Here is a 22,434-nt window from a genome sequence, read left to right on the forward strand (position 1 = left end):
CGCACACACACACACACACATATCGTCATCTGTCCATAAACTGTACTCTTCCCTTAGAACGAAGGTCTTCTTCCAAACTTCGTCGCCTTTCCAACAAAAAAAAGGAACCAAAAAGAACAACAACACTTTGACAGGCGTTGGTCGAGCGTCTTCTTCGTTCCGCTTTTCAAACTCCTCTTCGCTCGAGGCCCGAAACAGTGTGTGGCAATAGATGCTGCGGCCCCCAGGGGGCGACATGGCGAACCAAAGACGACACGACAGGCGATGACGAGGGGAATACCGAAGGACTGCAGCGCCGACGCGAGCGTTCTTTTCCAACACTGTATAAATATATACATAGGCGATACTTTTTATTATTTTTGTTCGTGATTATAGAAGCGGAGTGCAATTTGTACAAGTCACTAGTTGTGCTATAAATACTATGGAACACAGGGGGGGAGGGGAGGGGGGGGTATCTGAGGAGGTTAGCACCACACATATGTTTAGGCCTTAGTACTGTACATTTTCTGAAATGTATTCATTTATTCATTGTTCTGGTTTGCATAATGCAGCTTATTTCACAAACCCATGCCCCCCCCTCCCCCCCAACGCCGACCGCCAACCCCCCCAATCCCTCAATGCCTCCTCCAAGATTGATTTTTGAGTCGCCGTCCTGTTGGGCAGAGGCAGCAGACCCTTGTTTCCAACAGGAGTCCGTCAGAGAAAGCTTCCCGGAAGCTTCAGGCACGTGCACGTTACGGCTCAAAAAACACGGCGGCGTGTTTTTAAAAACCGAGCAGGTAAGAATACTGAACACAAAAAAAAAAAAAGAAGGTAAAAACATAAAAGTTTGGGAAGCTTTTGAAACGCCGTCCATGATTACATGCCGTCCTCCATCGTGTCCTCGTGATCCGATTTGGTTTCCGTTTTGCCGTCCAGCGAGCTATCGTCCATCGAGTGCTCTCCGTTCTCCTCCTCATCCCTCAACGTGTCCGGGTCCGTGTCCATGCTCTTGCTCTCTTCCTCCTCTTCCTCAAACTCCTCATCCCGTCGTCCAATCTTTGCGTACGTTCCTTCCACTTCCTTCCGTCCCTCTCTGATCCCTCCGTTCACGGCGTCGTGCCTCAGTATGGCCTCGCGCTCGGCCAGCTCCGGGTAACCCTGAGGAGTCATGCCCTGCAGGTAGGCCCGGCTCATCAGCAGCTCCGTGGGCTCCAGGTGGCCCTTCTCGCGGGCCTCCCTCTCGGCCGCCTCCCGCTCCTCTGCCTCCCTTTTGCAGTAGGAGTAGCGGTGGTTCATGTGCTGCGAGTAGGAGCCCGAGTGAGAGAATCGCTTCCCGCACTTGTCGCACTGGTAGGGCTTCTCCCCCGAGTGCAGCCTGGAGTGCTCGATGAGATGGTGTTTGTGTTTGAAGGCCTTCTTGCAGATCTGGCATTGGTGCGGTCGCTTGCCTGCAGAGACACAAAACGCACAAAAGAAGAGGGGACGTGAGTCGACTGCACACTTCGTCCTGCTGCTACAACAAATCACACACACAAGTCATAAGCAAGCAAACGTTGAGGAAAACTCTGATGAACTGGATGGCATGGAGCAAAATGACATCACTGGGCTTTAAACCCAACTTTGACTTACGCCTTAAGGCTCAATTTGTTTATTCAAATAGTGAGCGCCATTGGCTGGGAGGAGAAAGTGCACTCGCATTCACGGATCCACATTATGGAAATTCCCTCCTGCGGTTGAAAGCATGGAGAAACTCCACCGCAACTACTTATTTTAGGCCGGAGCTGATGAATGCAACGTAAATAAACTGCGGCAACGCAAACAAACAGAGGAGGCGCAACAATGGGGCGAGCAAATCCGAGCGGCGGCGAGGCTCAGAGGGGCTGCCCTGCTTATCTCGCAACGCAATTCCAGTTCATGGTGACGCCTGCTCTTCTATTCGGTCTCTGGCTGGGACGCCTGCGCTGACCCAATCTGACGGACGCTCTGGGATGCCGAGGCAGAGGCCAGAAACCCGAGAGGAGGTTTTATGATGCGGGTTTGCAAAGAGTTTGTGTAAATAAACGTCCTCCAGCTTAGAATGGGAGCGACCCAGGGCCTCTGCCTGTTGTTTATTCACTAAAGTTACTAAAGTCCTCCCCTCCAGCTCCTCCCTCCCTCCCCCCGCCCCTACGCTCCCTCCTGTCCCTCTGTGTCTGTCCTCTCATTTCGCCCTGATATGCTTCACTGACGTCTTCTTCTTAATTATCCCTAAGAAACCCGAGTCCACTCTGACATATCAGCGATCTGGCTCTGCACTTCAGCGGCAACATCTGGCCCTCCGTCGGTTACAACGCGTACATGAAAGCGTTGTTCCTGAGTGAGTCGCGGGGGGGCGAGGGGGGGGGGGGGATGATAACGTTTGTGACGGAGCAGCCCTCCCCTCCCTTTCATGTCCAACCAGATAACACCAAGTCTGCATAAAGCAGCCGGGGCCGCTTGGCGCATAAAACAAATGATGCAACCTCGTGAAAGAGGATCTCTGCATAATAACGGTAATGAAAGACTTGTTATCGGCGCTTTCCGAGCGCCACGATGGGATCTATCGCCAATAACAGAGGCGATAAGGGCGTTCCCGGGCTTTACGCGCGTCGCATCTGCGTGTGGATTGATGTGCGTCTTTTGAGATAGCGACACGGTTAATACAGCGCTTATATGATCGTACAATAAAGAGCCGCACGACTCCAAAACACGCCTCACCTAAATGTGATTTAATTATCGTAGCCGAGGCAAATTTCTCTTCACATTACGATAAAGGAAAAGGAGCACACACACATGCGCACACACACACACACACCACATCACATACTAACAGAAGTATAGTAAAGTATCAAAGTTCATCCCTGTCAATGGAGAAAGAAGTTAAAATCTGGGGTTACATAAACAACTGAAGGGTAACAGAGGAGGAAAGTGGGAGGAGAGGGGGAGGCAGGGGTTAAACAGTATATACTGGTAGGGTTTGGCAACACAAAACATTTAGAACATAAAAAGCATGGGGTTTAAAGTAAGGGTCTAGAACAGTATATACCTGTGTGTTCATATTTGTGTCTTAGAAGGGAACTGCTCTTCTGGAATGTTTTGTCGCACAAGTCACACGCGTACATACCACTTTCGGTCTTCTTAATCTTCTTCCGCGACAGACAGGAGTCGGGGTCTGTCATGTCGTCCAGCCCTGACATGTAATCTGGTGTACCGTCGAGCAGGTCCCCCTTTTTTGTGTTTAAAAAAAAATAAATCAACAAAAAAGACCAGAAAAGAGAGAAAACGAGACATAATATCAGTAATTACTGCCATTGATTTAAAGGTCTGACTAATTTAAGGTTATTAAGACGTGAACAGCAAAAGGAGATCAGGGGTCAGAGGTGAAGGTTTTAGGTGCTAATTGTGAACAAAATTGTGAAAGTTGGGGCTCAGAAAGTAAGATCTTCTATTCAAAATGACCATAAAACTGCTTTGTAACCTTAGCATGACCTCTTACTATGATATATTAGTAAGTTTCCCTCATATAAATACGACAAAATACTAAAACTGCTGTATGTGTGCTCTTCTACGTCGACGATGGCTTCATGATTTGCCTTTGAAGAGTTCGATCAGCCCTCTATAGGTGATAATTCTGCATTAACTCTGCGTATTCCTCCACACTCTTTCTATGATGAAGATTAGTCTTAAACGTGAAGCGGGGGAGAACAATATTACAACATTAGAGTGGGGGGGGGGGGGGGGGCATTCTTGACGTAGCAAACTCATGTGATGATTAGGGTTAGGGCACCTTAATGGCCAATATCCAGGCTCCAAAGCGTCCCTCTAATGAATATGTGTGTGATAATGTGAGGACGGCGTGTTTTAAGAAGGGACCACTATCACCCGGCAATCAATTTCCAACTAAACGCCCCGTAGCTGTATTTTTAAAATCTAATTTAATAACTTAGAATAGGAAACATTATTAATACTTTTTTTTCCCCCCTTCTTCTTCTTCGTCTTCTTCTTCATCAAGACGGTTCCCTTCCATGTTAAACAGCCTTCAGCATTGGCGGGTAATGAACGAGGAGACGGTGCATTATTAATCCGCCGCTCATTTTGTGCTTTTGAGCTCTCTTTGAAATGTGCAGGGAAAAGTTGTGGAGGGGGAGAATCAGAGGAGGTGAGGAGGGGCAACACCTTCATCACTTTACTGATTCTCTTCTTCTTCTACTCACGATTGATCACTAAACGTCTCGTGTGTTTATGTGTGAACTCGGGGTTCAAACAGAGTAAAGGAGGCGGGGTTAACTCTTCCTCCTGTCTATCATAACAGTGACGAGCAACATCGATTGATTAGCAACTAATCTTTTAACCCTACTGTAAATGTGTAACCGTGGAAACACCCCCCCCACACACACACTTCACCCTGGCACCGCTAATGAGGCCTGGCTTTGTGACTTGGGCGCCCTCCGGGGGTCACGGCCCAGCTGTTTATCCCCCGCTGCCTTGGCAGGGTCGCGTTGACCTCAGGTGAGCGCGCCCTCTCCGCACTCTGGAGTGCTTTTTTAATTAGTACAGAAATGAGTTCAGACGACTTCGGAGGATCTGAAGCGAGCCCGGGGACTTTCACCCAAAAAAAAAACGCAGGTTGCTTATTTACCTGGAAACCTGGTTTCCGCTGGTACTTCCTTCGCTGCTGCATCTCGGCGAAGGTGGCGGCCCCGGCTGCGTAAGTGTAGGCCATGTGCGGCAGGAAGCCCATTTGATCCATGCCCGGGTAGGGCCTGAGACCCGGTATGCTGGCCTGCATGGGAGGCATGAACGTGGCCTGCGGGAAAGCGCTCTGAGGTGGAAGCGAGGTGTACAAGGGCTTGCCGGCAAACGGGTTTATGCCGAAGATGGGGCTAGTGCTTTTTTCGAGGTTTCCGTTGTTGGTGGAGCTGGAGAAATCCTTCTTGAGATAGGCCAGGTTCAGAGGCTCCTCGAAGTGCTCGCGTGGGGAGGGGATGCTGTTGTGGTCAATGTTGATGCTGTTGACTTTAGGTCTGCTCCTGACCGTCAGTGCGTGCTTGGGTTCCTTCATGAGTCTGGGCAGCGAGAGATCCAGTGGCTCGGCCTGCAGGTCCTCCGAGGTTAAGCTGTTTGGAGTGTACGAGCTGCTGTGAGAGTTTTTGGAAGATGTAGAGGAGAGATTCAGAGGCGAGGGGGTGTTGCTGCGGGAGTGGTCCAACTTTTCACCCTTAGCGCCGCCACTGTACTGGTGGTTTTTCAAATGTCTGAGCGCGTTGTCGCAGTTGTTGATGTTGTTGTGGAGCTCCGCCATGGAGGAGGAGGTGATGTGGTCGGCAGGTTTCATTAGAGACACAGGCGACCTAGCTGCCATAGAGTCTTTTGGTGGAGTGTGGTGATCATTTGTTCCGACAACCATATCTAAGTTGTGCCTGTGCTCGAGCGGCGGGGTCCTGGTGCTGCCATACTGGTACATTTTCCGCTGGTCGAACCACTCTTTGACAAATTCCTGAGGAAGGCCGACCGCTATGGAAATCTTGAGCAGCTCGTCGGCGTTGGGCTCCATGTTCATGGCGAAATAAGCCTTCAGCACGGACATGTGGTCCCTGTAAGGGTTTAGGGGCACAGTTAGTCCCTTCTCAGACAACATGGGCATGGGTAAGTGGGGGTTCTTCTCCATGTACATCACCGGCTTGGGGGCCATCAGATTCTCGCTGGGCTGCAGCACCGCTTTGATCTCCTCGTTCATTTTGCACAGGTAGCGTTCGTGCTGGTGCAGAGGTATGGGGCCGTTGAAGGACTCTTTGCAGTATTGGCAAGAGTACGGTGTAAACATGCTGTTCTCCTGCATCTTCTCCTCCGCGCCTCCGTCAAGCATGTGGCTGGACTTCTCTCGTTTGATATTGCTAATCTGTCTCTTTGAGTCTGTGGTCAAGCTCTGGAGGCAGGCTTTGGCTTCGTTCACCTTTTCTAACGTGTAGTCAATGATGCTTTTGGTGGCGCCGTTGTGATTGACAAGTGGCAGGCCCAGCGGGTGGCCCCCTGCTGACGTCAGCCCCTGCTTCTGCTCCTCAACCTGGGACCCCAGCTCCTTCATGTAGGCCTTGAGCCTGGAGAGCTCCTCCGGCTTGCAGTCCATTTTCTGTCTGCACACAGTGTTGTCCACAATCTGGAGGACCTTCTGCACCTCGCTCAGGTTGTTGGCCAGGGGTCCGGAGAAGGCCAGCAGCTGCGATTCCAGCCCCCCGATCCCGAGGTGCTGCAAGGGGCTTTGTGCCGTGGAGTTGTGGTGGACCCCGAGTGGACTGTTCCCTCCCATGCCTCCGTTCATGAAGGGTCCAGGGCCGCCAAAGCCGTGCGAGGCCATCATGAGCTTGTAGTCGTTGAAGTCCAGGGGCTCCGTCTTGATGCTCAGGTGGTTGTTGTGTTCGGGGAGGCCCAGCGGCTTGCCGTTCTCCAGCTTCTGCCGCAGCTGTGTGATGGCGGAGTTGGTGGGCGAGGAGGAGGCCGAGGTGGGGGAGGAGCCCGTCTTCATGCTGTTGCGCATTCGGCCATTTACTGCGATCAGGCCGATGCACTTCTTGCTGCTGATGTGGGAGCTGTAGGAGCCCGAGTGGGAGAAGCGCTTCTTGCAGTTTGGGCATTCATACGGTTTTTCACCTGGAAAGAAGGAAATGATGAGGTTAGATGAGTGACATGTGCCCAATACCAACAATGCAGTGTAATTACCTGGACAGAAGTAGTGATGAAAAGAACTTAATTGTATTTGTAATCCTGTAACATGAGAGCTGAAGCCCCATATGTCCCTGCCTGTTTTCCTTCTGTGTCAGTGTGTGGTGGAAAAGTCTGCATGTTAATATGCTCCACAAACGCCCCGCATACAAACTGCTATACATTCCTGAGCAAATATTGTACTTGGCCATCAGAGCCATTCTTAACACAGCAGAGCTGGACGGCCATGAACGGCAGGGGGGAGGTGCCAAGTAAGCCAAAGGCATTTCTGCGGTTTAAAGTGAAGTTCACAGCGTTCTCAAAATCCAGGTTGTGACTATTCAAAAGAGCGGGGCGGCGTTCCTCTTGTTACCCACCACTATGAATCCGGAGGTGCTCCTTCAGATGGTGCTTGTACTTGAAGGCCTTGCCGCACTCGGTGCATTTGAACTTGCGATTGCCGGCCGCTTGGTTGAGCAGTTGGTGCTGTGAGAAAGAGAGAGAGAGAGAGAGAGAGGGAGAGAGAGATTCGCGTTGAGAACGGCACAAACATCATCGGGGGTGAGAGTTCAGTAAATAATCACAATCAGTCGGCATGACAACAAGCAACAAGCCACATGGCTCCCGTCGTCAAAGAAGCGTCTTGGCTTTCTACTTCCACCTCTGTGGGAGCGGCGGTGATAACAGAGTGAATCACATACCTTTTAATTTCCTGGCTCTTCTGCCAAACGAGCCGTGCCTTTAGAATTTGGCAGCTCGGAAAATAGAATAAATGAAAAGAGTCTTTTTTTTCGAGCGTTTCTCCTTCATTAAAGCAGGCGATGTGATCTACTTTTCATTAATTTGGAGCCGAATCAGACCGAAAAAAGGTATTCAGAGCCTCCTTGTATACCTGCATTCAAGCCCATTCAATTATACCTTTGTGCTTTTCCAGAACACTTTCAAATGTCTTAATTGGGTCTCGCTCCAATGTCTCTTTAATAATCGGAGCAGAACACAGCTTATAGGCCCGGGCCTTGATTCCACGTTCAAAGGTAAACATCGGTTACAATCCCCGACTCATTAGCAATTCAAACCAGCCCTGCTATCTGAAAACAAAAAAATCTAAACATATAAAAACAACGGCGGCGTGTCAACCTGCTCGCCAGTCATGAAACAATTAGGGGCGAGTGGGAGGAGAGGACGTTAAACGGTTAGGGAACTAAATAAGATGCGTTTCTGTGAGCTCGCCCAGGGAAAAACACCATGAACCCCCAACCCCCCCCAAATCAGGCTTGACAAATGCTGGGGAGTGTATGTGTGCGAGTGTGTATGTGGGCCAGTGTGTGTGTGTGTGTGTGTGTGTGTGTGTGTGTGTGTGTGTGTGTGCTCTGACTCTACCCACATTCCTGGGGAGACAGATGGTGGCGCGCAGGACACTGGGAGGACTGGGAGGAATTGTTCAAACAGCCCCAACCTTCAAAGATCAAGCGGGAGGGAGGGAGGAGAGCCGGGGCCCCCGCCAAGCGCCGGAGAGGGACCCCACCGCTCGTATGTTGCTGAGTTGCATAAACAAACAGCAACAGCTGCTTCGGAGCCTCAGCCCCCCCCCCTCCCTCCAATCCCTGTTACTTTCCCCCAAGGACCCCTGCCCGCTAAAGTTTAGTCGCGCCACCACTGCTAATAAGACACAATCGCTCTGTGCTCCTAATTGTGAATGGCACCAGCAAATGCTCTCTCTCTCTTTCTCTCTCCCTCCCTCGCTCTCTCGCGCTCGCTCGCTCGCTCGCTCTCCTGCATGGCTGGTTGTCGGCGCGAACGCCACTGCTGGTTGGTGGGCGGGGACCCTGACTAGATGTTTGCATATGTATAACCTCTAATTAGTCATATTTCAGCTAATTGGTTAAGAGGAGGAGGAGTATTGAGTCTTGTAAACATACGAGGCCGCACATGTTTATAGGCGCTACCTACAACACGTCGTTCTTTATGTTAATGTGCCGGCGCCGCTTGATGTCTACGGTGCGAGGGGCAGATTTAATAACCATTACGCATCAAAACTTCCATCTTAACAACTGGTGTTTGAGTGATTGAGCCTTATTTTCTTCAAATAAGGACAAAATCTGCCAGTTTAGAAATAATATCCCATTTATTTTGTATTAATTTAATTTTTCCAATAACTCTAAATAATTATCAGATATCACTAACATGTCACTAACATCAGATTTTCCTCTTGTAATTCTTGGTAAAAATGCACGCATGTTTCCTCTTCCTGTCTGGCGTCTCGCTCGCTCAGAGCCGCGTGGGTCCGTAGACTGAACGGACAAAGGAAAGAAAGAGAAGGTGGCCCCCAAACTGCATCCACAGAATAACCAGAGGGGATTACGACTTAAACAAAAAACAGCTAATTTACAAATGGAGATAACCGGCTTTGAGTGAGTGAGTGAGTGAGTGAGTGGCGGCGGTGGCGGCGCTTGAATAGGAGGCTGAGGCCATTGACTGCAGCCTGGAGGGGAGCAGCAGCGGCGGCGGCGGAGGTGGCAGCGGCAGCATTGTAATATGAGGATTGGGACAGCGGCTCACTCAGCCGGGCCCATCTGCTCACGTTTACACCCAGCTGGTAGATCAGGTGAAAGTGCTGGCTGCTGACATGTGATCAGATCAGCCTGTCATGCTCGGTTCAGAGCGCAGCGACCTGAGACCAAGCAGCAGGCGGCACCGCTCCTGCTTTGATTGGCTGACGGGAGAGGCTTTTTTTTTTTTAATGTTCTTTCTACTGGAAGAAGCACATAAGGAAATTAAGTAACGTCTGCTTCTTCACACATCATCTCTTGTAATATATATATAATTTGGTTTTAATGATATGCATTTTTTTTCACATTCTTCCTGCAGGGGGTTTGAATGTATTTTTCACAGTAAAAACTTTATGATGGGACGCATTTACAGAATTACATTAGCGAGAGGAAATCAAGTCGGGGAACTAGATTCTTAAATTATAATTATCCTTCCAGGCGCCGGTTTAGACTGAGAGTAGTTGAAAATTTGCGAACCCAATTTGACTCGGCTAGGACGTTGTGATTATCCCCAAAGTTGCATTTTTTCCAAGCTTCATCCGTCTCCGCCCGGCTCGCAGGTTAAACAGCCGTGACTGCAGGAAGTGTTTTCACCTCGCACGACTCTTAAGGTGATTCATGCTCGCTGCCAGCAGAGTCGCATTATAGTTAAAGAACATATAGGATATAAATCGCTTGAGAAAATTCTAAATATACACAGATGTTTATGCAGTGCATGAAATTAGAAGGGGCGGAGAGGAAGAGGAGGAGGGGGGGTGTGTGTGATGGAAGACTCCGACTGCAGGCTGAAGAACATTAAAGGCCAGGAGTGAAGTGAAGTTAAGGAGCTGATAAAAATTTCCAAATTGGAAATTAACACAATCATTCGATCGTGAACACGAGGCTGGAAAATCATATCAGAGAGGGCCATCAAAAAACCATTTAGGGCCTCAATTAAAGTTATTACCATTAAAAGGGATCTGCATCTTCAAAATGCCATGAAAAATTAATAATGATTGCCAATCAGAAAAAATGATCTGTCTTCTCCCAGGGATCAGAGCGCATGAGAGCGAGAGAGAGCCAGAGAGAGAGAGAGAGAGAGAGAGAGGAGGGGAGATGAAGGCAACGTGGCTCACCTGATCCCTGGCCGGCTTGTGCGTGGCCATATGCCGCTCCAGCTGCGTGCGGTAGGCGAAGGTGTAGTTGCACAGGGGGCAGGCGAAGTTCTCCTCGTTCTTCTCATGGCGGTACTTGATGTGCTCCTTCAGAGATGTCAAGCGCTTGTAGCCCCGGTCACAGTAGGGGCAGGTCAACAGTTGGGCGAAGGCATCTGGCGTTCCAGGTGGCAGGTCTGCGCGGGGAGAGCGAGGGAGGGAGGAGGGAGGAGGGAGGCAGGGAGGGAGGGAGGGAGGGGGGAGGAAAGCGGGCCAAAAGGTCAGCGAATCAATGGCAGCTAAACGGGCCGACTGCCCAGAGTGGTATGGGAGCTATCTGTGCAATCTGCTCCACATGAGAGCTGCGGTGTCAGGCTGGCATCCGCCACACCACCACCTCCTCCTGTCTCACACACACGCACACGCACACACACACACACAGACACACAGTCACACACACACACATCTTTACATACATCAGTCTCGCCTCGTCTTCTATTTCCTTCGCATAGTACCAGACCGGCACACACCCAAGATGATGCACAGACGAGACGAGACGGATATCACACACACTCACACACACACGCACACACATACAGGATTGTCCTGACTGTTTCAAACTTGTCGGTCATGTCTAAGGCGTGAATCACAGGCCGCTGATTCAAATGTGCCCTACCCTCCTTCCTCCTTCTCTCCCTCCCTCCCTCCCTCCCTCCCTCCCTCTCTCCTCTCCCTCCCTCCCTCCCTCCCTCCCTCCCTCCTCCTCTCCGGGGAGCGTTGGAGAGGTGCACTATCTGATTTCAAGCCCCTGCCCAGCTGTTGCTCAAGGAACTGTAGGTAAACACGAAGGCATCCGGCGAATCTGTGGGACCAACAGCTGCCCGCTCCCGTCAGCGGGAGGAGCCGGCGCTCCACTCCGACCTTCTTTTCTTTTTAACCTTTTAACGCCTGCGGGGGGGAGGCGAGGGGGGAGGGGGGGAGGTTTGCTGAGAGTGCAGGCTCTTTTACAGCAACTGCAACATTTAACCAAGTTCAGTATCAACCCCCCCCGATGTACGGCCTGAGTATAGGACGCTGCTTCTGTGACCCTTTGTGTGCCGGCGAACAGAACCACTATTTTCCATTTGTAAATAGATTTGTATTCATAGTTTCTATCCCAGATTTTAGTTTTGACACGTTGGCACACATCCGTACCGTTCTCCTCCGGCCCGGTGGCTTCCGGCGTTCCCAGACGGGACAGCTCCTCCGGTGCTTCCGGGTAGATGATGGCGGTGTCGCCCCGCTGCAGGTACTCGGCGATGCTCACCACGTGGCTGTCGCCGTCATTCTGCTTGGTAAAGAAGTCCTGGAACTCTGAAGTGCAATCGACGCTCTTGACTGGGAGAGGGAGACAGAGAGGGAGAGGGCGAGAGAGAGAGAGAGAGAGGGAGAGAGTGGGAGGGGGAGAGAGAGAGAGAGGGGGGAATAAATTGGATTCATTTCTTTCCCCAGAGAAATGTCTTACAGGAGGATATTGGGAACATCTTGGTGGAAATGCGATGAGAACAGCCACCCTAAAACATTACAGCCCTGCTTTGGGGAGAATACATCTAAATTACTGGGTTTGCTTGTCACGGCACGGCGGCTAAAATAAGAATTGTAACTTAATCCGGGCAAAAGTCAGATCTCGGCGCGGCGGGGGAGAGAAACGGGGCGAGCGAGAGAGCGAGAGAGAGAACGAGCGAGCGGCTGCACAAACACGGCGAGGACAAACTTCCACCGGCTCCTTTACTCATCGCACAGAAGAATCCGATTTGGTGTTTATGATTCTTAAAGCACATTAGTGCATTTGTAAAAGGGAAGCGCGCACGCACACACACACACACACACACGCACACACACACACACACGCACACACACACACACACACACACACACACAGATACATACATGCACGAGCCCCCCGGCTTAATCAGCAACAGAGCAGCAGCCACGTTTCTCTGTATCGACTTTCACATATAAGGTCAATCAAGAGACTGTGGCTTTTGTTGATTCTGTGTTGAACAGATTACCGCCGCCAAGCCACAACACACAGCGCAGGAAAAAAAGAAGAAGAAGAAGAAGAAGAAGAAGAAGAAAATAAGAGCAGCTTTGCCACAGCAGAATGTATCTTAAGCAGCCAAAGTGCTGAGGCCACACAATGAGAATTTAGCTCAAATTATTTCCCCCTCTCTCTCTCCCCCTCTCTCTCTCTCTCTCTCTCTCTCTCTCTCTCTCTCCCCCTCTCTCTCTCTCTCTCTCTCTCACTCTCTCTCTCACTCTCTCTCTCTCTCTCTCTCCCTCTCTCGCTCTCTCTCTCTTTCTTAAGCTGCAGTGTGTAGATAGCTGCCTCCAAAAACAAACCCGGTGCTAAAATAAATCAGCAACCTTCATTAGACAAGGAGGGATGACGGACTTTCAAAGCCACACACACACACACACACACACACACACACACAAACAGAGGTAGTGTACAACTGAGGAGATTGTGCAGAGGAGTGTTTTTATTTTGGGGGCGTTGTGAGTCGACCCCGTAGCGCCGCCTCGCCGCCTTCTCTGCTTAATGAGCCAAGGTGAGGTTCAAAGCGCCGCTCGGTTCGGCCCGCTGACGACTCGCCGCTCCAATTTGTGAAAGGTCAAGGTGGCGGATGTTTGCTCGTCAAAAATTGGCACCCAAATGTCACGGGTGCCAATGGATCGCTTTGGATAAACGTGACTGAATAGTTTGGCTCGGCTCTCATTAGACGGAGGAGACGGACGGCGTAATTGTGATCGTCGTGGTGATGGGACCGCTTTTGAGTCACATGTTGATACGAACGTGTTACGAGAAAATGCTGGTAGAAGAAGAAGAAACGGGCCAACAGGAGGAGGAGGAGGAGGAGGAGGAGGAGGAGGAGGAAGGCGGGGGGATCACCTGGATCAAAGCGCGCTCGCTCTGGCACCGGGACACCATCACAAACCGCTCGTGCCTTTTTTAAACGGAATCACATGTGATCGCACGGCGGTGCTGCTGCAGCATTGTTTCCAAAGAAAACCCTCCTTAGAGCCGAAAATGGAAAACATTCGCCGCCGCCGCCGAGAAGAAAACAGCGCGCGGCAGCAGAAAGTCATCGTAATTAGAGTTGAAGGCAGAGCTTTTTTTTCTCCTCCTCCTCCCGGGCAGCTCTGCCGTTCTGTGGGGCGACTCTGGTTTACCATAGAGCGGCGTCGGGGGCCAATTGTCGCGGTGGCCAGGATGATATCATGGAAGGGAGCGTCTGAGGCCTGGGAGGGGCGAGCGGCTGCCAATCGGCTCTGGCGGCGTAATGCGAAATGGCAGGTAGGGCTTTTGAGTTCCACGACACACACACACGCGCGCGCACACACACACGTTAAACAGCTAAACACAGGGGTTTGCAATCAATAAAAATTAGAATCACTTTAACTGCCGGGTGCAATAAACACGCAGGGATTTGTGTGTGTGCGGCGTGGAGCGGGAGAGATACGCGCCGTGACAGTAATGAACTCTGGGTATGTGCCGACTCAGCACAACCTGTAATTACAGCTTAGAGTTGGTGGACGCGTGTGTGTGTGTGTGTGTCTGTGTGTTTGGTGTTTTTTGGGGGCGTTATTCTAAAGCAGGGAGAGGGGGCGTCTCTGATCCAGGACCAGGTTTTGGCGCCCGGGTTGTAGTTTAGATCTCCAGCGGACTCACCTGTACCGTTTCCCACCGAGTGCAGCGCGGCGTCGGGCCCCAGGGCGTCAAAGTCGTCTTTCATTTCATCTGTGGGAAGAGACGGAGAAGAGGGGGGGACGTGTTAGCGTGGAGAGGAAGAGGAGGAGGAGGAGGGTGGGGGGCACTGGAAACTGACAATGAGGCATTTAAGAAGCAGAAGAAGAAGAAAAAGAAGGTGTGTGTGTGTGTGTGGAAGGCAATAAAGGCGCCGCTGTGCATTGCAGCGCGTCGGCCCGCTTTGTTCGCCGCGCTTAATGAATGCTATCATCCGGGCCAGACAGTGACTTATTTACCTTTAACATGACAACAAGCGGCGGCGAGCAGGCGGGCGGGCTGAGGGGGGGTGAGGGGGGCGAAGGGGGGAGGAGGGGGAGTAAAGAAAGAAAGCGCTCGGTCGCCAAACAGAGCGATTAAATACGACGGCGAGCACATCCACCTGAGCAATCACAGAGCGCCAGCCAACACGCACTGAGCTTATTACGCCGCCGCCGCCGCCACAATCCTGTGCATGCGGGATCACGGGCGGGTTTATCATTCGTCACTCGCCCGGTGCTTTCCACCAAACATCACAAACACAAATGAGACGCTTCAGATACGACCTCGCCGGGCTGCGGGGGGTCAAACCTCAGAGGGCGGAGCCAAAGAATCAAGTTTTGTGGGGCGGGAGGAAGGCGGGAGGTGTGCTAGTAAATCCCTCCGTCGTAAAGCAGAACTCAAACGGCCTCGCCGCGCACTGAGCTCCGTCCCAAACGGAACGAGCTCTTACTGCCAATCAGGATAATGGCACGCCGACGGATCCTGGCACAGGTGAGGGCGGCCGTAAATAAGCCGACGGACGGACGGGCCTCGTAAACGCCAAAGGGAGCGCTCGCTTCTGAATTCACCTCGCCTTCCCACGGTCGATGGCGGCGGCGAGGAGGAGGAGGAGGAGGAGGAGGAGGAGGAGGAAGAGGAGGACAATCATCTTATAGGAGCCTTCTGGTAGCTTCTCCTTCCTGTCGCGTCTGCAGAAATGAAACCAAGGTGCTTCCCAGAACACGAGATGACCCGACGCTGTGCGGCTCACACACATCTGTTCCTGCTCTCAGGACGTCACAAGTGTTGCTTTGTCAAACAGGGAGGAAGACTTTTGTGTTTTTTTTTGAAGTGCCGCACATCAGGATCTGATGTAAGCGTCCCTCTGCTGTTAAACAAGGAGGGGGACGACGGGGAAGACGGGGACGCCGCGGGAGCGCCGACGCCACGCCCGGTGTTCTCCACGCCGCCGAAGAGCGAGGGGATGATTCTGATTCTGCTTCGGATGGAAACAATGGAGCTTAATAGTGACGGACGCCTGGTGAGACTCAGAATTCTGGAGGTTTGCGCTCGAAATGAAAGATCTGGCTCCTGTGGCGAGGCGATAAATACCTCTGTCAATGACCGGGGAGAATAATGACAGAGTCTTTCTGGAGGAACATGTCCTAGTTTAACTTTCCCCCTGCAAGCTCTTTTTTCTTCTTCTTCTTCTTTTTTCCCTCCTCCTCTCTTGCGCCCTGTTTGAATACTTTTTGCCTCGCTGCCAAATAGCATCGAAAACCACAAGGCTCAGTATGGAGGGAATAAAAACCGACTTTAAACAACATAAATTAAGCCGTGACAAAACAAAACAGATAGACCCCCCCTCCCTCCCCCCCTTCTCCTAGCCCCGCCCCCCCACCGCAGATTACAACGTACCCACAAGTATCGACCTCTCGCTACAAAACCCACTGGTGTGTTTGGAGCGGCGTCCTCGCAGGTCGCCGTCCTGCTGGAGAGAATCACACTGGGCGGCGTGCTTTGGGTCTGACGCAAAGGGGGGGGGGGGGGGGGGGGGGGACCGCTGGGATTTACAGGCCCCCTCACTCTCTCTCTCTCTCCTCTCTGTTTACCTTGGAACGCCCCCCCCTCATCTTATCTGAGGTCAGAGAGGAGGGCCCGGTCCGTCCAGGAGGAGGTGAGGTCATACGCTGACGCCTCACAGACTCTGAAGTCGCTCAAACACACGTCGCACCTCGCTCGCAGCGTTTCATTTCACGTGTAATCTTTACTTTTCACATTACGCATATGACGCCACATGCAGAAGAAGCAGAAGAAGAAGAAAGAGGGGAGAGGGAGGTGTGTGTGTGTGTGTGTGTGTGTGGGAGGGGGAGGAGGCTGTGAATTTGAATTTTCACATCGTATGTCGAAGCTGTCAACCTGAAATCTGAGAATTCTCGCCTGTAAGCCGGCTGTAATCACACGAGAGCTGGAGCCTGAACGTGAGACGTGTCGCACGTGAGGACGGAGCGGAGCGTCCCTGTTTTGCACAACACGCTCCTTCCTCTTTGTTGTTGTGGTGCTTTTTTTTTTCCGAGGACATCGCAACAATTCCTCGGTTAGGAGAGTTCGATCCCCGCGCCCGCAAACACACACATTCCTGCTGGTGGTGAGCACTTTGGATTAAACACGTATCGCCTAAATGTGTGTGTGTGTGTGTGTGTGTTATGTCAGTTGTAAATCATATCGGAGTGGAGGCGGTGAGGTTACACACCTCCTTGAAGAGCGGCGACCCCGTGGCCCAGGAGGAGGCCGGAATACCTCGGCCGTAATTCCACCTATTTTCCCGAACCGCCGACGCTGTTTATTTTGAAAACATTCCTATTTTTATGGCCGTCCGCCGCTGGAACAGAAAGGGCAGTGGCAGCGCCGCTTTCAAGGTTTGGGGCCCTGAGTTAGAATGGACCTGCCCCCGCTGAGGCGCACAATCCAAACACACACGCTGATCCAGTGTGACAGAGAACCTGCCTTTACCGTAAACCTGAGGTTTGATGAGGAAAGGTTGTGAAAGCGAAACACACGCTGATATTTTTAGACCCAAAGTTGCCAATTGCAGATATTATCCAGCCGATCGCCAAAGAACACAGCAGAGTGTTTCCCTCCGATCTTTATTCTTGGCAAAAGACGGCGAAAAAGCTGTTTGGACTCTGAAGTAAAGGGACTCTGGGACGCACGGAGCCTTGAAACGAGCGGGGGAGCACAGCCAAACACGCCGAGGAGCCGACTGACAACAGAGAGAAACAAGAGAAAGACCCATACATCATCACGCATCAGCACCAAGCATCATGAGGAGCAACAGGGCATCAATTTAGCAAACAGCATTCCTCCTTCATCTACATCTGTTTTTGCCTTACGGAGAAGTTTGCTGATCCGCCAAATCAAGAAAATCCTCCAGCAGGAGACGCTGAACCGAAAGAGACAAGGGCGAGCGGCGGAGTGCAGGTGATTTATGTGAACGTGTCTGTCAGTGATAATGATGTCATGCTTTTCCAGCACATCGCGTCCAGCCTCCGTGTGGGATGAAGGAATGTCAAGGACAACGCCAGGCACTGACAAGACGGCGATTGTGCCCCTGGAAATCGCGAGAGGAACATTCGCTCGCCGCTTACACGCTGCGGAGACATGCGAGAAATTCACACTTTTGCATAATTTTTCCAGTTTTTTTTTTCTTTTCTGTCCGGAGCGCAAATTGCATTGGGAACGATCCTGTGTGCTTTCAGGGCCTGATGGGGGAGTGGAGAGGGGGGAGAGAGAGAGAGAGAGAGAGAGAGAGAGAGAGAGAGAGGAAGCCTCGCTTATCTCAGGCGTAAGCTATGTGCTGAGGTATCACTGTAGACACTTAGGCACCGGGGAAAGCAAACACACACACACACACACACACACACACACAACAAGGCTGGGAAACACAGCGCCCGCAAGATTGGGAAAGAGACTCCCAAACGCTCTAATGAACTTGACTTGCTCTCCCGAAATATGGCAGCAGCTTTATCACACCAGAGGCACATTATCGGAGAATTGCAACATAGTTGAATTACAGACATTATGGCACCGCGGCTCTTTATCAAATAAACAATTACCGTATGCAACGACAGCTTGTTTATCCTTTATCTTGATTTATTTACTTAGCCGTCTCTCCGTTCCTTCACCCCCCCTTGCCCCCCCCTCCTCTTCCTCCCCCCCCCCTCCTCCTCCTCCTCCTGAAGCATCTGAAACGTTATTTAGGAGAAGTCAAATGTTGATATCCAAGTTTTTTTTCCCTCTCTGCCCCCTGATCCCTAATAAATGTGCAATTTTCCCCCCCGTATTAAAATTTCAGGCTGCTGAATGTTCCGGGGGTTTTTGCGGCACTGTGCACACTGAGTTCATTAGCAGAAATGAATGGCGCGGCGCGGCTCATTTAAATGGGCTGTCTTACATGACTCCTCGCCGTACTCTGTCCCCGTCACATGCTTCCAAGAATCATTGACTCTTATTATACATGTAAATGGCTATCATAAAAATAAAAATTTCATTTAAGATTGTTAATGACTTTTTTTTTCCAGCAGCAGCAGTAGCAGCAGCCTGGCTTCCTTTAATGATCATTCCCTGCCCCCTAATTAAAAGTATTTATCTTTCAAGCATCCGTGACCGGCCCGCCGCGATCCCAGACCATCCACACACACGCACACACACACACACACACACACGCAGCCTCGCTCAGGGAAGGTGGCACCTGCTGGGATGGGATCAGATCTGAGGCCTAACAGCTGAAACACACTCTGACATCATCTCTTTCCCTTTCTCCCCCCTTTTTCCCCGCCGCTCCTGGGATGTCTTTTCCCGAGCTCGTGCGTTACAGTAAATATTTCCCGTTGTTTGGCTCAGAGCGGGACTTTCTCTCTAAGCGCCGACCAAATGTCGCAGCTAGCTCGTGAGGAAAGTGTTTCGGGCGGTGTGTGTCTGCCGCCGCCGCTCGTCGGGGCTCCGCCGTCAGACCCGGCTCAAGGCGCGTTTGCCGAGCGCTTTGGCGGGTTTGTTTAAGCCTCCTCGGGTGCCAGATGGGTGGGGTTTAACACATAAGACAATCCGGTGACAGGCAGGATGTGTACACATTCACTGCAAAGCAACAAAGCAACAAAGCTCACAAGAATTAAGGTTATTGGGGCCAAGTGATCACATGTTTCCTTAAGACAAAGTGCACTGGAGGTGGATGGAACAATCTGAGCCCTGATCAGTCAAATCTGGGGAATATCAGGATTGGAATGTAATGAAAGGAGCTTTGGAGCGAGGAGGCGGCCCCTCCCCTCAGGCAAACCCTCCAGTGACACGCAGTGATATCATGGGTGTGTTCCCAACTGGCAAACACATCCTTTCCATTTCCTAAAGTGCTGTGGTGATGTCTTCCTTCATTACAGAGGGTGGTACGCACTCACACACACACACACACACACACACACACACACACACACACACACACACACACACTCCACTCACCGGTACCGTCGACTGAGGCGCTCAGCATGTCGTTGTCGGGCCAGATGTGCTCCACGCCGCTGTCGCGCATCTCGTCGTCCTCCTCTTCCTTGGAGAGCAAGCCGTGGCTCTCGGCCCGTGGCGAGGCCTCCAGGTTGGTGAGGCTGGCCGGGCTGCCGGTGCCGTTGATCAGGGGGTCCTCCTCGGACACGGGAAGCTTGTCCTCCTCCTCTGTCTCTGAGCCCGTCTCCACCACGTTCTCATAGTTCAGTGCTGTTTGGAGACACAGAGAGAGGAAGAGTCACAACAGAGGAAACACACACACACATCCATCACTCTGTGGCAAACTGAAACAGGAGTTTTTAGGTGTATGCTCAGATTAAATGGCCGCCCTCATCGCTGCACCAACCGAGGCGTGGGCCAGCTCCTCTCTTTCTTTTTTCCTTTTTTTTTGCAGGTTACACCCCAATTACAGCATCCAGGGCTGGAATGTGTGAGTGAAGCACAGCGGTGGGCAGACAGCTGTCGAGGAGGAGATGCAAACTAAAATAGCCGCTAATTTCCAGGCGGCTCAGATGCCTCAGATGCCAACGAGCTGCACCTTTCAGGACGGCTTTGCTCCCGAGCGTTTCAGATGCTCCGCATAGCTCAACGTTACCAACGCCGCTGGCCTGGCGTACAAAAGGCTCAACCTACAGCCGCTTACATCACCGTGCGGTCACAGGAATGAGTGCAAGTGGAGCGGGAACGCTGACGTTAATGTTCAGTTACGTATCAAAATATGAAGACACGACGAGGGAGAGGCAAGGAGGCATGCTGCCACACACACACACACACACACACACACATTCATAGTGCCTAAGCAGCATCAGCAGGCCGCCTGCTTCCCCAACACTTGGGTCCAAGACATATGCCTGCTTTTCTTTAAATAGACGGCCTGTAAATAGGGGCTGTGAACTCAATCAAAGGTGGCTCGCGTGAAAATGAGTCACCGCTGTCGGCAGGTTCTCGGTGCCGACTCGCCGCCTGAGTAAATGGTGGCGTAGAGGACGTCAGGAGACTGATTTGGGGGGGGAGGGGGTGCAGATGGAGCGGGAGGCGAGCCAGGAGCAAGGCATCACATGGGGACACACCTCACTGGCAGCGCCTGCAGGAATGTTCTGTGGCCACGGCCAATCAGGGCCGGGATGACAGCCACCAGTGGAGGAGAGGCGGAGGCTTTCTAACGTCTTTAGGCTGAATTTATGTTTATGAGTCAGAAAGAAATATGACAGATTTATATCTAAGGGCTTTGAGATGGTACTGAGCTTTAAAGAACCAAACTACAGAAACACTGAAGTACGCTCAGCGCCTCATGTCTTTGACTTTACGTGATCATTTAAGGGTTCGGCGCTCCTCATGTTGGCGCGGTGTGGCGTCTTAGAGCCTGAGAGGGGGAAACTCAACTGCTCAGGCGTTCCCAGACTCCACCAGATGAAACACACGCATGACTTTCCTGCAGCAGACATTCTACATATTCACAGATAAGCCTCCTCACATCTCCTCCTGACACGTCTGTGCGCCATTGACCGGCCTGCACTTGCCTTCTGTGAACAACTGCACAACAGGTGCAAATTAAAATGAAAACAGGGCTTTCAGACCCTGGGAGGGGGGAGGGGAGGGGTGGAGGGCGTGCAGGGGGGAGGGAGGGGGAGGCGGGGGAGAGGCAGTGGGCGCGGTGACCTGCCACGAATACCAATCGACGGAGGAAACAAAACCTTTTCAAGAGGTGTGATCACAAGGGTTTAGGCAAGTTCAGACTCAGTAATGCTCCTTGGACGTGACAAAAAAGGCAACGGAGGCTGGAGAGCCGGGAGTGAAAAGAGACGTTAGGAGCCCCTGGGTGGTCCACGTCCACCTTGGCACAATCGCTATTGTGCTCCCATTGTGCCGGGGGGGGGCGCTCCCATTTGAAAAGTTACGTGTTCATTTTCCCAAAGAGAAAAATCATTACCTGAAGTTCCACTTTAAAAACCTTAAAAAACGAGCCGGCTGATGAGTTTTTCCTACTCGGGCTTAATGTGAAGTCGGCCCGGAGGATCAAAGCAGTTAAAGTGCCATCAAACACCAGCTGAAGTTCCTCTCCGCGCTCATCTATCATTTCATAAATGTGGATGTCGCTTTAAATACCAAAACAATGGACGCTAATTTCCTCCAAACGGCAATCGCCCCCGAGGTTTTGAACTTTTCTTCTCAGCGTACCATCAGCTCTCTCTCTCTCTCTCTCTCTCTCTCTCTCTCTCGCTCGCTCTTCCCCCAACTTTGAGAGAGAGAGAGAGGGGGGGGGGAGGCGGTGTTGGTGGAACAAAAGGCCAGGAGGCTTGGGAAGCTATCAACCCGTCGCTGTGAACCTGATCTTTGGACGGCGATTCAATGACGGCGGAGCAGGGGCCGCCTGAATGAAATTATCTAAGGCTGGACAGGTTTTAAAGGGGCCATTCTTCGCCCCATAAAAGGGCGGAGGGAGCTTCTTTTTGTTGCGCCACAACAACAACGTGCACCGTCCTGACTTCAATGCTGGCGCGTCACAATGGGAGGAGATGGGAACGAGGGGGGAAGCTGATCACAACACGCCCGCGGCCCAGGTTTGAAAAGGGCACGGGCCTGAATTTAGGTCTCCAAACTGTGAAAGAGCTCTTAAAAGGAAGCAAAAAAAGGTCCAACTACTTTCTTTGTCTGTCAAACAATTTCCACAATATCAACTTCTTCTTCTTCTTCTTCTGCCGCCCGCCACGTTTATTATCATTTTTTTTCTTCTAATTGTGACGCCTGGTTGCCGAGTTTCTCTGTACAGAAATGTTAAACGGGGGGCGTCGAGCTTGTCTGCCGGCGCTTACAGTCGATGCAATCTCCCCCCCCCCACCCGAACTTCAGCTGTCGCCGCCGCCGCCCGCAATTCAACGTATACCTCCCTGAGAAAGGCGCAAATGACAGTGGGGGCGCTTGTCAAAGTCAAACGCACAGTGTGAACGTCAAGAAAGACGCCATTGTCTGG

General features: G+C 51.6%; 1 protein-coding gene across 1 annotated transcript; it reads right to left on the minus strand.

Moving 5' to 3' along the window:
• Nucleotide 1: 1 nt before the first annotated feature.
• Nucleotides 2–19,634, minus strand: zeb2b (zinc finger E-box binding homeobox 2b). Its single transcript, XM_076140841.1, has 8 exons — nt 19,422–19,634; nt 14,094–14,162; nt 11,576–11,758; nt 10,364–10,578; nt 7,077–7,185; nt 4,640–6,648; nt 3,047–3,227; nt 2–1,430 (listed from the first exon to the last, which is right to left on the minus strand). The coding sequence occupies exons 1-8, from the start codon at nt 19,489–19,491 to the stop codon at nt 859–861; spliced, it is 3,408 nt and encodes a 1,135-aa protein (XP_075996956.1). The 5' UTR covers nt 19,492–19,634; the 3' UTR covers nt 2–858.
• Nucleotides 19,635–22,434: the final 2,800 nt, after the last annotated feature.

The sequence above is a fragment of the Genypterus blacodes genome, unplaced genomic scaffold, assembly GCF_046128005.1.
Source record: "Genypterus blacodes isolate CSIRO-AG114 ecotype Tasmania unplaced genomic scaffold, CSIRO-AGI_Gbla_v1 ptg000001l_1, whole genome shotgun sequence".
In the NCBI taxonomy this organism is placed as follows: Eukaryota; Metazoa; Chordata; class Actinopteri; order Ophidiiformes; family Ophidiidae; genus Genypterus; species Genypterus blacodes.